General features: G+C 41.0%; 1 protein-coding gene across 1 annotated transcript in view; it reads left to right on the top strand.

Moving 5' to 3' along the window:
* cacna1ba (calcium channel, voltage-dependent, N type, alpha 1B subunit, a) overlaps positions 1-13099 on the top strand; it is an 820126-nt gene that overhangs the window by 749700 nt on the left and 57327 nt on the right. The window contains exons 39-41 of the mRNA XM_085965795.1: positions 1969-2096; positions 9158-9254; positions 11735-11840. Coding sequence (XP_085821921.1) covers positions 1969-2096; positions 9158-9254; positions 11735-11840 — 331 coding nt within the window. The remainder of the gene's footprint in view (positions 1-1968; positions 2097-9157; positions 9255-11734; positions 11841-13099) is intronic.

Consider the following 13099-nt stretch of genomic DNA (forward strand, 5'->3'; position numbering starts at 1 on the left):
GTGTGCGTGTCCCGGGAGCCCTCGGGTAAGGGCGCAGATTTTTCCAGATCGCAGGCCTCCGCACGCAGGAAGCCTCCGATCGGAAAATACGGGCCAATTATGACACCAACCACCATCTGTGTACTCTGGATTTGCAAGTGAGAGTACTTTCAGCAAGGTTGTTAATGCTGATTAAGAGCAGAGAATGGTGAATAGCCTCGCACACTGTTTATAGTGGAAACTGGAGCACCTCCCATCGTTGGAGCAGCTCAGTTGCTAATTGACAAATGTAACATCCAGATGCTTCAAGAAGCCAAGTGGACCTTGCAAATCGCTGGCCATCAGAAACGTGAGCAATCTGCTTCGGGCGGAACGCCAGTGATCCAGGAATTGTCGCAGATCCACCTGCACAAGAAGGCAGTCTGCATAGGGTGCAAGACTTCTAACGCAAGTGTAGAAAGACAGCATCATTACCTGTTATCTATTACACAGAAGTGGAACCAATTCACGAGAATAACTAAGAAGTTACAATTATCCAATTTGTTACAGCATCAAAGACTTTTGCTCGTTCCATGAAACTGGCACCAGCTAAGATTCTAGAGCATTCGCATCTCATTGCACTGACCTTTGTCGTGCATGGAAGCGCTTTGATGCTCTACAGATGTATCTTCAGTAGGAACAGATGTAGCTGTATTGATTTGGAGGCCCATTCCTCAGAGCTGACTTCATGGTAAATTAAAATAAGTCTTTGTGAAAGTTTTTACTACACAGTGAAGATGCATCGCTTTAAGGATAGAAAAAATCCATCCTATTTTAATAGATCAATCCCATCTAGCACCCTTCACCGCCATCCCTGAATGCTTCCGATCTCCAGAAACATATCTGGAATGGTGTTTTTACCCAACAGACTTGTGGAATCAGTTACCAGTATGAAGCAGGCCGTACTCGTGGGTTTAAATAGCCAATTAGGGGCTATATTTTCCTCCGTTCTAATAGACTGGGAACAATGTCTGCTTTCCCCCTGTAATATATGTCCTGCCAAAGAAATTGCAGGAACACCTGGTTTAAAACAACATTTTATTGAAAAAAATAGACGTTAACAAAAAGTGGTTAACGTTGTCACAAAGTAATAGAAGATTATTTCTTCATGATTGGCACTTTTGGGATTTCTACCCCTCCAAAAATGGCTTAAGATAGCTTGACCCAAAAAAAATCAAGGGAAAAACAGATTTTTTTGCTGAAACTTTCCTCATCTACAATCACATTAGAAAGCAAACATTTTACTCCAGGTCAGACCTGGATGTAATGAATAGGAATATTTTGAAATATCACCACAGCAGTGCCAGAGGTGCATCTTATCCAGCAATTAGCAACCTCAACATAGTGATCAATTTGCAGAGATCACTGTTGTTCATTTCTTCCATAATCTTTGAAATTTCAATGGATTCATCTTGAAGGCGCATTGTCCCAAAGAAAACAAGTCTAACATCTTCAACATTTCTTCACAATTTAAGATCTTGATAGCCAGAGTCACCTTTATTGGTTGTCTCTGCACCCTCTCACAAGCAGTAATACCATTGCTATGATTAGGTGACCAGATGTGCACACAGTGAATAAGATGGGGCAGCAGTATAAACACTTTCGATTTGTACTGTATCCCTCTGTTAATGCAACTCAATTTGTCTTTCTACTGCAGCTGATCACTGGGCTAACAGTTTAATAGGTTTATCTGCAGGATCTCTTTCCTCATCAACACATTGTATCGCGTTTCCATTTATCATATGCTCTGTCTTTTAGTTCCTTATTATATATTAATAATAATTTCATACTTACTAACATTAAACTGCATCTACATAGGCTACCTGCAACTGGCTGGTCTATAGTTTACAGGAATTCCTTTTGAACGTGTTTTTTGAAAAATAACAGTGATATATATCAGTTGATTAATTTAATGGGCATTCCATGTGATTGTTTCTGTCCTTTTCCCAGATGTTAAATCTTTTTGTAGCTGTTATTATGGATAATTTTGAGTATTTAACCCGAGACTCCTCTATCCTGGGACCACACCACCTGGATGAGTTCATTCGTGTCTGGGCTGACTATGATCCTGGAGCCTGGTATGTAAATTTGTACATCATTGAATTTATTACCACATAACATGTGCGGTACTTACTATGATTGTGTCATCTTTAAAAGATGATGAAGGTAGTATGTTGTCAAGCATGTGTGATGTCAAACTGTTAGTTTATAAAATTGAAAAAAAAAACTGTATAAATTTGTTGGAGAGGAAAAGTATGCCAAGGATATCTTTCATAAAAATCTGCCGCATCTGGCTTTACTTATCATTGGCTTTACAATCAAAAGATGTAATAAAAGTGAGCACCAATCCAAAGAAATGACTGAAAATGTCGGCTGAGAATATAGCCAAAAGGTCAAGCAGCTCGCAGTAATATCTTAATATGATCGTGCCAGCCACATTTTAAGAGTTGAAAGGTCTGATAAAAATTCTCAACTTTTTATTCTTCCCATTTTTTCTTCACGCTATGGGCCTCATCGTGCAATGCGCCACTCCCCAGCCAAGAAGGTGCGCAAATAACCAAATCTTTGCCAATGCCCTCCTGAAACTGGCTTCCATGGTGCGCACAAGAGCTCCCGGTAGCAACTTGGCCTGCGGTTTTCTCACTGGAAAGGTTCCTGCCATCCAGTTGATGCCTCCCCATGATGAGTCAGCTGAGATCAGAAACTCATTACAGGAAACTTTCGATTAACCGGCCACTAAATAACCGGAACGCTCTATCCACCGGCAAAATTCAGGAGTCGGTTCAGATAACCTTTTTTACTTTTAGTTACTTTTTTTACTCCATTTGTGGCTGTGCAAGCGTGTAGCTGAAGCTGTTGCTAAGCTACAGAGATGCTTGCAACTTGTGCCAATTGTTTTGAAGCTGTTAGCAACAGGGTTTGTTGCTTTATACAGAGCTCTGAGCTCCGTATCTTTTACTATAGCGTTCGGTTATCTGGCATTGTTGATGGATCGGCACCAGGTCGGTCCCGTCCATGCCGGATACCAGAAAGTTTCCTGTATATGAGGGACCATGGTTCCCTGCCCTCCATGGTATAGCCCGTTGCTGCACCAACCTGCTGTCTATTTGGGCTACGCCAGTCAGCTGGAATATTTTCAACTGCCTGTCTGCCTCCATTCTGTTTTTTGATACTTCCATTTATGACTGCTCATTTTCAGCACCTTTATTACCCAGTGTGGACAGCCACTGAGCAGCTTAGTGAGAAGCACTGCTTCCGTTACCTCATGATATTTAATGATCTGGCCTGAAGGGGGCACACGATCATCAGTTGAAGGCAAAAGTAGGATGTTCTTTCCTCATCGTCCGAACCACTCAAGAGCCTGTTCGTGAACTGCCACAGCAGATACAATTTAGGAATCGCTACATTTATGATCCTAGATTAGTATAGTAACCCTTAAGGGCTGCAGTGATCAATCAGTTAATCCATGAACTCACACTGTAAACCATTTAAATACATCTGACAGAAGCCTTAAGGTAAATGAAGGAAAAGATTTCCAAAGAGCTCCGTAAAGGAAGACTTGCCTGAAGCCTACTGATCAGGTGAAAGTCAAAAAAGAGCTTTAAAACATTGAAACAAACTATGTTTTAAAACAAACTCGTATCATTTATCAGCAATAAAAGTTCAACAACTATTTGACCAAAAGTTGTTGTGACCGATTCAGAGAATGAATATGTGTTTTCCGCAGGTTGTTAAATTTTGCAGTTATCTGGTGACTGATAATTTGGCATGCCTTTGTTTGATTGTGCTTGCAAGAGCAGCTCTCGCCTTTGGGGAAACTGTCGCTTGCACTTGGTGGTCGGGATTGATTGCGAACTTTGTTTCACTGTCCAGAAGAATGTCACTAATACTGGGAGTCATATGTGGCCAAAGTCAGTGATTGCTAACAGGACAGTCAGGAAACAATAAAGTGAGACAGTGGATAATCAAGCCAGCAGCTTTATTAAGCTTACGTTGTCTGCTGCATGAGGAAGGAATAGTATGGGCAATACTTAAATGTATTAGTGGTAACCAAGGTCAGGTCTCGTAATAGGAATCAGTTCCACTCTTAATTATGATATCCCAGTTATTTCAACAGCAATACTGGGGGGAAAAAAAAGTTTTCAAAATATGCTTTGCAACTCAAGCATTTGAAACTTGAAGGAGGAACCGCTTACACATGGGTTTCACAAAACCCTTCTACAGCATTGTAACCTTGGTAAAAATGTTACAACTTTAAACCTTGCCCAGTACTAAGGACAAACCTTAGTGTCAGAGGTTAGGGAACCATATGACCTTGTTCAAAACGGCAATATTTCCTTTCCATAGTAGTAATACCTTTTGTTTAACATAGAGGAATTGAAAGAGATGCATAAAAAGTGAATTTAAAAAAAAAAAGCAAACTAAAAAATGGAAATATATAAGAAAACGAAACTTGAAGAAACTGAGACTAGTGAACTGGAAGGGAAAGTAACAAGAAAGATGAAAACATGCATCAAAGAAACAAATCCAGGAGTGAGGGCAAAATTAGAAACAGCGAACATATGAGAGGAAGTAAGAAAAGAAAATGTAGAAGAAATAAATTAGAAAAACGAGAATGTAAAGCTGATATTTTTATTCTTTGAGAATTCCTGCTTGTGGTCATTGGGGGAATTTTAACCTGAAAAAAACAGGTGGGTGGGGCATGTTAAAGTATTAAAAATCTAAATCCTGACCCCAACCCGCCCACCTTTGGCTTTTACTCTGGCGGGATGGGGGGGGGGTCTGTCAAGCAGCCAACCCGCTGCCAGGCAACAGGCTGGCATTTTAAATATGATAATGAGGCCCTTGAAGCCTCTGCTTCAACCTGCTGCGCAAGTTTTGCTTCGGCCAGCCGGGGGTTCCCGGGCCTCGGGATTCCCGGTAACTGTAACAAGCCTCGGGGAGCAATCCTTGTAGGCCGGGAGGAGCAGGAGTGCTTCTTGCTGCCGCCCCCCCCAAGCTCACCCACCATCAACCCGCCCCATGCAAACACCCCGCACCCACCCCTGGAGCCGGGGATCGGAACTCTTTCCGCCCCCCTGCCCAGCATTCCCCACCCAACTGGAAGCCAGCCTGTCAAAAAAAAAATAGACTTTGGTTTAAAGCTGGCATGTGCTGAAACTTCAGATTATTATGGAAAGGGTCATTATAGAACAACATTCTCTTCTTAGTCCTTGGCCTAGAATCTCGAGTGTAATTGGCTAAAATCAGTCATGTGACACATAATTTATTCCAGCGGATTGACTGAAATTTCAGGAAGTGACATTGGAGCGCAGTAATACCGTGCGCATTTCCTGATGACATGCGGCTTCTATTGGACGAGTCAGGCTGTTGCCCTTTGACTGGTGTTGGTGAGGTGACCGTTGCCCTCTAATACCACAAAAATGATTATAGCCCTCACGTTATTGTGCAAACTGACCGTCTAGCTGGAGTACTGATAAGTGATGGCAGACTGTAGTTCCAATAAAGCAAATATTGGCTGCTGTTTTCTTGCTAGAAATAGTAAAATATTGGCTCTCAGGTGATAGAAGTGGCTGAGAATTCTGAGACTTAATTAACTAAACATTCTTGCATTCTGTCAATATTTCTATGACATTGCTGCTGTTCAGAGGGGAATGGGATGAGATTGTCTAGGATAAGGATTATAATGTGATTGCCTGAAGTACACTGCGTTTTACAGGCTAATGGTCTTGAGTAGAAGATATCAACATGCCGGAAGGATTACTATTGCCTTTTGGTGACAACAGCTTAGACTGTTGCCTCCTGATTGTATTTTAGTACTTTCATCTTCAACATATAAATACACTTAACTGAAGCCCAAGGGTATAATAAGACTGAAAGTCCCCGGGTTGGAATAAATCTAGATTATGGCTGTTCAATTATGGTTATTAGAATCTGAATGGGTGAGGAATGGGCTAAAATCCCCAATGTCTAATGTGTGTCCATCTTCACACCTGGGACTCCACAATTTAAAGCTCAGTGGTCCCACTGTTGTTTATTTCAGGCCCCAAAGGGAATAACTAGATATAAAAACAAAGACAGAAAATAAATGGGTGCAGAATATTGAACAAAAATCCATATAGATATGAGATGTCAAATTCATGTGATTTTTGTTCAGTTGATTGGTAGATTTAGCATGCAGGCCCTAGGTCAGTGCAATAATGTTACATTGGGACTGAGATTAAGATTTCATTTTAGGACAGTGGCCCTCACTGGATCTTTATCTCACACCAAAAATAGACATGAATGCAAACTGTGTGTCCACATGCAGAACAAATATTTCACTGACTTGTTCTGTATTTTGTACTTTGAATATTTGAACTTCCCTTTACTGAGTGCACTTTGTCCGCATTGCAGTTGTACAGAAACTTGTCAGTTCCAAGTTTGGTCGTAGGAGAAATAGGCGGCCTAGAATACATGTGGGACCATTGCTTCTGATTTTTTCTATTATTATTATTAGTGCTTGCCAATTTTCTCCCTTTTGTTTTCTTTTTACTGGACTCTGCTTTCAAGAGCACCAGTGGTCCTCTGGAACCTGACCCAAGTGACCATTCTTCATATGTGAGCCTTAACTGTGAGCATTGGCACGCCATTCACCCATAGAAGGCATTCCACCTGAGTCTGATTGTATTCCCTCCCGATGTCCACACACGTGCACTTTCTAGCAGTGCTCAATGGTTTATGTTCCCTGGCTGATTTCTCTCCTGTCTCCCTCCCTCCCACTGCCTAACACATGGATGCTGAGGCCAATCGTAGCACCTCAGCTGTTAGCCCTGACTCAGATCAGATAGCCTAGTGCAGGATTTAGAGCCTTAGCCTGTGTAGCATGGTGCAATATCTCTACAGTAAGCCAGTGACTGATTTAGGTTGTGAGACTCTAATGCACTTTGTGGCATTGCATCTAAAGATAAGAATGATGCACACAGACAAGAATTCCATTTTCAAGTCCTGGCCTTGATTGCTGAAGGATTATAGATGGTGAGTTGAGTCCACACCATCTTCTAGTCCTGAATGTGGCAGTCATGCTGCATCATCAGTGTCCCAATACATGCTTCCGAGCAAGTAGTCCAGGAAGAGGGATGACTCTTGCTGTTGTCCTCTGTTAGCATTTGCCTGGGATATAAAGGTGCCCTGTGTACCCATTGATGAAACCATCACTATCAAACAGCACTGAACAGTCACATGAAGATACTTAACTTATCTCTGCTCTTATTAAATTTAGATTTAGAATTTTTTTAAATTTCGACCACCCAGGCGCCAAAATAGCTGCCAGTTGCTTCATAAATAAAAGGTTACGGGCGAAACAAAAGCAGGTTTTTTTTCTGGAGCTTGTTATTTTTAAGAGTACACGTGAAACAAAAAATGAAACTTGGGTGAGGTCGTGCACCCATAAAGGAATAAATATTCATAATGGAGGCGAAGAAGATGATCTGTCATTTCCTAACTGTCTTTCTCCTGCAGGTAACTTGGGCAAGACAAACAAAATGGTGGAACTTCTGCAGATGCAATCTATATTTAGTGTATTTTTTTTTTTAAAGCAGATAGTAATATATGTGAAGGACTTTCTCAATAATAATAAGTCCTGTTAATTGAAATTTGGAAATACAGCCCAGAGTGTTCCTTCAAAAGCTAACTGAAATCAAACAGGATTAATGGATTCTAACTGAAAATTTGTGGCAGCTTTACCCTATTTTCTCATTCATTATTACCTAACTATTGATCACTCTTTGTAACCGCGGGCCAATATTTTACAGTGCTATGACGCTCAATTGTAATCATTATGTACTCTTTTTGGTTTAGTTTTGAAATGTTTAAAATCAAAGCTGTGTGGATTGCTCATATAATATAGTTACATTTTCATTGTGAATGTGGTATTGGTGATAGTCACTCCCCTCATTATTTCCTTGAGGATCAAATGTAAGTATAGTTTTCCTCATGAACTGTCTGGGGTTTTCAATCAATGATTAGCTCACAGAGTATTATTCTTTTTGTACTGGAAAAATATTACCATGGAGTGAAATGTCCAGATAAATACTTCAGTTCCAATGTCTTTGATGCCCGCGTCAAACATGCTAAAATCCTGAAAAAGAGACACTTAAAGGGACTGTGCCATTTACAGCCCATCTCAGAAACATTTGTAAATCCTACAGATCTGATGCAGCAACCCATCCAGTAGGACAAACATTTTGGGGGGTTTTTTTTAATTAAAAACTGGAACTTCTACTGCATATTTGTGCAAACATTAAAAAAAAGTTCAACCATGAAATACTAATGAGAACATTTGAAGTGCTCAGGTTATAACTTCAATAAATTCTAAAAGAAAATATGCTCACCTGTGCAAATGCAGCCTGATGAGGCAACGGATTTTGTTTAATGAGCATTTGAATTTATTCTGTATGTGTCCCACTTAGAAGTATTATTCATTTTCTTTTTTGTTTTCTGCTCAGAAATCAGTTATTTCTGCATGGACTATGTCTTCCTTTTGGTTTGTGTGAATCAATCAGTTCACTGATATGAAGCCTTGTTTCATAAATTCATTTGTAGCGCTCATTTTCTAACTTGTGAAATTCTTTTTCCAGTTACCGGATTCATTATAAGGATATGTACAATTTGTTGCGTATTATCTCACCACCTCTTGGCTTAGGAAAGAACTGCCCACATAGGTTGGCCTATAAGGTTTGGAATTAAATTGATAAGCAGAGTATCCAAAAAAGCCCTGACTGTCTGCATCTGAATAGGAATGATTGACCTAACCATCTTGTTCCATTCACGCCAATATTTAGCTTTTATGAGTTTGCTAGAAATTTCTTGGCATGCTGACTTGAAGTATCTTCTATTAAAGGAAGCCATCATTTATACATCCTTTTACCATTTACTAAACTGTCAATCATTCCTTATTGAAACAGGGATTAGGGAGCCTAGATTTCATTGCAAGAAGACACATTCCCGTGCAAAGCCTGTATCTGCTCTGGAAAATCTTGCACCTCCATTTTGGAAACTTAATTAACCTGGATTTCTGTTTTGTTTTTCCTTTCTGTTTTTGTTCCCTTTTTGTTTTTTTTTGTTTTTTTTGCTTTTTGCCTCACTTCTTTTCCAAAAGTGGGCGCATCACTTACAATGACATGTATGAGATGTTGAGACACATGTGTCCACCCTTAGGCCTGGGAAAGAAATGTCCTGCAAGAGTCGCCTACAAGGTAGCATATAAACCAAATCTACACAAACCAACCTTGTGTGTCAAATCCAAATTTGTGTTTTACTGTGAGTGCTGTTATATTTATGTAACCGTTGTTCGCACTGTTCCATTCTGTATTCAAAAAGTCACATTGTCAATAATGTTTAGGCCCATCTGTGTTTTATCAGCTCGAAAAGCTTGTTTAGAGTTAACTGAGAGTGATATTGTTACAAAGGGTTCAATGACCTTCTACGATACCTCCATAGGTTTTATTTTATTTCTATTGACTTTCAAGCCCTAATCTATAAACGATTTCTAATAGAAGATGCTTAGTTAAAAGGGGAGTGCTTAGTCCAAGTATTGTCTCTGAACCTCCTTACCCCTTTCAGTTGGTGGCTCTTTAATGGAAGCAATCCAATTACACGGCATCTTTTTTGAAGGGCTAATGCTCGTCATCATGCAGCAAAAGAAACTAGCTCAAATAACAGAAACATGTTAGCGCCACGAGACTTACAACAGCAGGCAACATCCTCTCTAACAGTTCAAGTTGTGTATGGGTTCCGGTAGTACAGGGCAGTGCTGCATTCCACAGCTTCTTAAACTAAATACCAAAGAAGCCAGAATTAATGAGATGCTGTCCCCTTCACTTTGCATGTTTTCATAGTATTGGTTAAAAGGAATTAAACAGGTGCAGGGGGACTGAAGATTTGTATCTGTAGTAATTCTAGTGTCTGGTATCCAAACTTTTCATGTCTCAAGTCACTTTTCTTTCATGTCTCAAGCACCACTTTTGTGCACTTTTCATTGGCTGTGTGACTTCACAAAATCAACCAAAATAAATGTCATTACCTGTTTACACTGAAACACACTGATTTCTGAAAGGTAAAGTTTTCCAAAAAACCAATCGGCTCAAAAGGTGAAAGAGGGAGTTGGAGACAGAGCGAATAAAAGAAAGCGTGCAAGAGCTACTCGGAGAGAAAGAGTGAAGCAGAAAGAGTAGAAGACGATAGAATTAGAGAGTGGGGTACAATTAGAGAGACAGTTATAGGAAGAGAGACATAGAAATGTTGATTTTATTTTTCTGTCAGCAAAGCTATGGAAGATCAAAAAGTTTTAGATAAATCAACCATGAAGATTTTTCTTGATAATTGTGCGATACATATTCACTCATTTCTATCAGAATTGAATTGTTTGTGAATAAATTTAGCTATTGATTTATAGTTACTGCAGTTGCTAAATATAACAGCACCTTTTAATTTAGAACATGTAGATGTGCAGTGGAGCATTGTAATTGTATCTAGTTTGTACTACTCTATAAAGTGACAAACAATTTATATTGAACATTACATTGTTACAAAGACCTTTTTCTTTATTTTACTTCTCTATCCTCTTACTGTTTGCAAAACGATCTTGCTTTAAATCTTGTCTGGCAAAAACTGAATCTGCTTTTCCATATAAAAGAAAATTCAATTGTGACTCTAAAGTTTTTTCTCTTTCTTCTGCAATTGTATATTGGTCTGTCAGGTCTTCCACGGTCTCTCTTCAGAATAGCAGGACAAAATCCCTGTACAGTTCATGTGCCCTTGCCTTCCAGCATGTACTAAATTGCTAGTCTTTTGAACTGCATGCAAGCCCGTGCCTGTTTCTGCTCTATTGGGGAGCACTTCATCTGCCTGCTCATTGCTATGCATTTCTCTCTCTCTCTCTCTCTCTCTCGCTCTCGCTCACTTCTCTCGCTCTCGAATGGATTCATACTGACTCTATTTCAGTAAGTTGTTTGTTGCATCGCGTTGTATTCAGACTAAAGAATGTTCACTTGTGTTAACTCCTGGTCTGCTGACAGATCTACAGTGTCTTAGCATTGCAAACTCTTGCCACCTTCACAGAATTTGTGAACCAGCCTTCCAATTGCTGGGTCCTAAATTTCAGGAGCATTATTAATTAGATATTTTACTCTCAGAAACTGATGCCTAAACTACATTGCTGCTTTCAACAGTATTCCCATTTGTCCTATTCAGCCACCTGAAAGATTAGATGCAGGAATTTGCAACAAGGGCAATGATTACCACTAATCATAATGAGGTTATTTTGGGCCACAAAATCAGTCATATCTGTGGTTGAAATGCAGATGATTAAAATGCCTTCCAGAATATAGAACTTGCCAGTTGCCACTTTGTTTTTGGAGACTCAAAGTCCCTAAAAAGTACCAGATTAAACCAAAACTATCTTTTAAAAAAAAAAAAAAAAAATCAAAAAAAAAATCTGTTTTATATGTCTTCTAACCTTCTCGTGTACAAAGTAGGAAACTGGTTTTCCATAATTTTCCTAGGTCTCTGGAGTCTGCACAGCTTAAAATAAAAATGGTCAGGTTTGACACCAGTTGTGTCAGCAGATAAAGAGGTTAAAATTGTTGAAAGTGTAGCTTACCACATGCATTGACTGTCAACTGTGCTCAGCGCAGAAATTCCCACTAACTATGTCCTCGTTGCTATTTGCTCTCAGCGGCTTGTAAGAATGAACATGCCGATTGCTGAAGATGGCTCTGTGCATTTCACATCTACCCTGATGGCCTTGATTAGAACAGCCCTCGATGTCAAAATTGCTGGAGGTGAGTGGACAGGTCATACCATCTCTCTCGCCTGCAATATTGCAATCGCTGTGTAGCAGAATTGAAGACATTAAACCTGGAGTGGAAGGATTATCTCGAAAGGTCTTGTTTACTGTACGCCTTTCCAAGCAAATGCCACTCGGGATAGTTTAAAGCAGATGCCAAAGGGTGCAGTATGTATTTTTAATGTCGGAGGGCAAAAGATGGGGCTGAAATTTCCTCCGGGCTGGGTTTGCTGCCAGAGGGTGGTCAAGGCCCATTTCCAGTCATTTTCCACTGCCATATGCTGCAAAAATCCAGCCCTTAATGTCAGATGATTTTGAAAAAAACAATCTCTGATGACTGTTCGTTTGGCATTTTTAGTAAACTGTTGTTAACCGATTCACCTGCCAGATGGGGTTTCTGCTGGTATTTTTTGTTAAGGCGGATAATTGATGCTGATGTATGTCAGTGATAATCACCTATATCATATATGCACTGAGTGACTTTTGTTTAAGCTGATGTATAGGTGTGTGTCAGGTTTATGAAAGGTTTATACAGCAGGGTGGAGGCACTCACCTTGGAGGTTGTTATGAAAACCATCTCCACTCACCCTCATGTGTTAGCAGTACCTTTAGGATAATTCAATCAGGCACATAGGAACTCTACTACTCCTGCAACATCCTGTGTTTATTTATGTAGACAATAGGGGGAAAATTCAGTTGGTAGCGCCTCCCATTAGCGCCTTAAGATGGCGTTAAGTGGGGCGCAAGCCAACTAGCGCCCGGGCGCGGCACTGCCCACACCTCCCGCAAAATTCAGCTGGAGGTTAGTGGTGGCGCTAACCGGTAGCGTCCTGCGGCGCTGCGCTGCTGGCGATGACGTCATTGGTGTGCGCAGCGCCCCGCTCACGCTCTGGCCACGATCTTCGGGAGCGCCCCCTGATTTACTGCTGGACACTATGTCCGACAGGGTCAGGGGGGCGTACCTGTGGCTGGGGAGGCGCAATTTAAAGGCGAGGTGCGGGGCAGCCATTTTTGCTGCTGGCCGCCTGCCAGCACCTGCCTGCACTCCCGTCCCCGGCCTTCTGAACCGCGCCCCCCGGCGGAGTGCCAGCTGCGCTCCAAGAGCCCGGCACTTCTCTTGGGTGCCGGGCTCTTTTGCCTGCACTCCCGATCCCCGGGGGCCCAGCTGGGCCCTAGGTTGCGCTGCACAAGGCCCCTCCCCTTTAAGAAGGGGAGGAAGGCCTGCAATACCACGGCACGACGTGCAGCAGTGTG

This window comes from Somniosus microcephalus, chromosome 23 (genome assembly GCF_052327205.1).
Source record: "Somniosus microcephalus isolate GS21.2 chromosome 23, FLI_Smic_1.0, whole genome shotgun sequence".
Taxonomy (NCBI): Eukaryota; Metazoa; Chordata; class Chondrichthyes; order Squaliformes; family Somniosidae; genus Somniosus; species Somniosus microcephalus.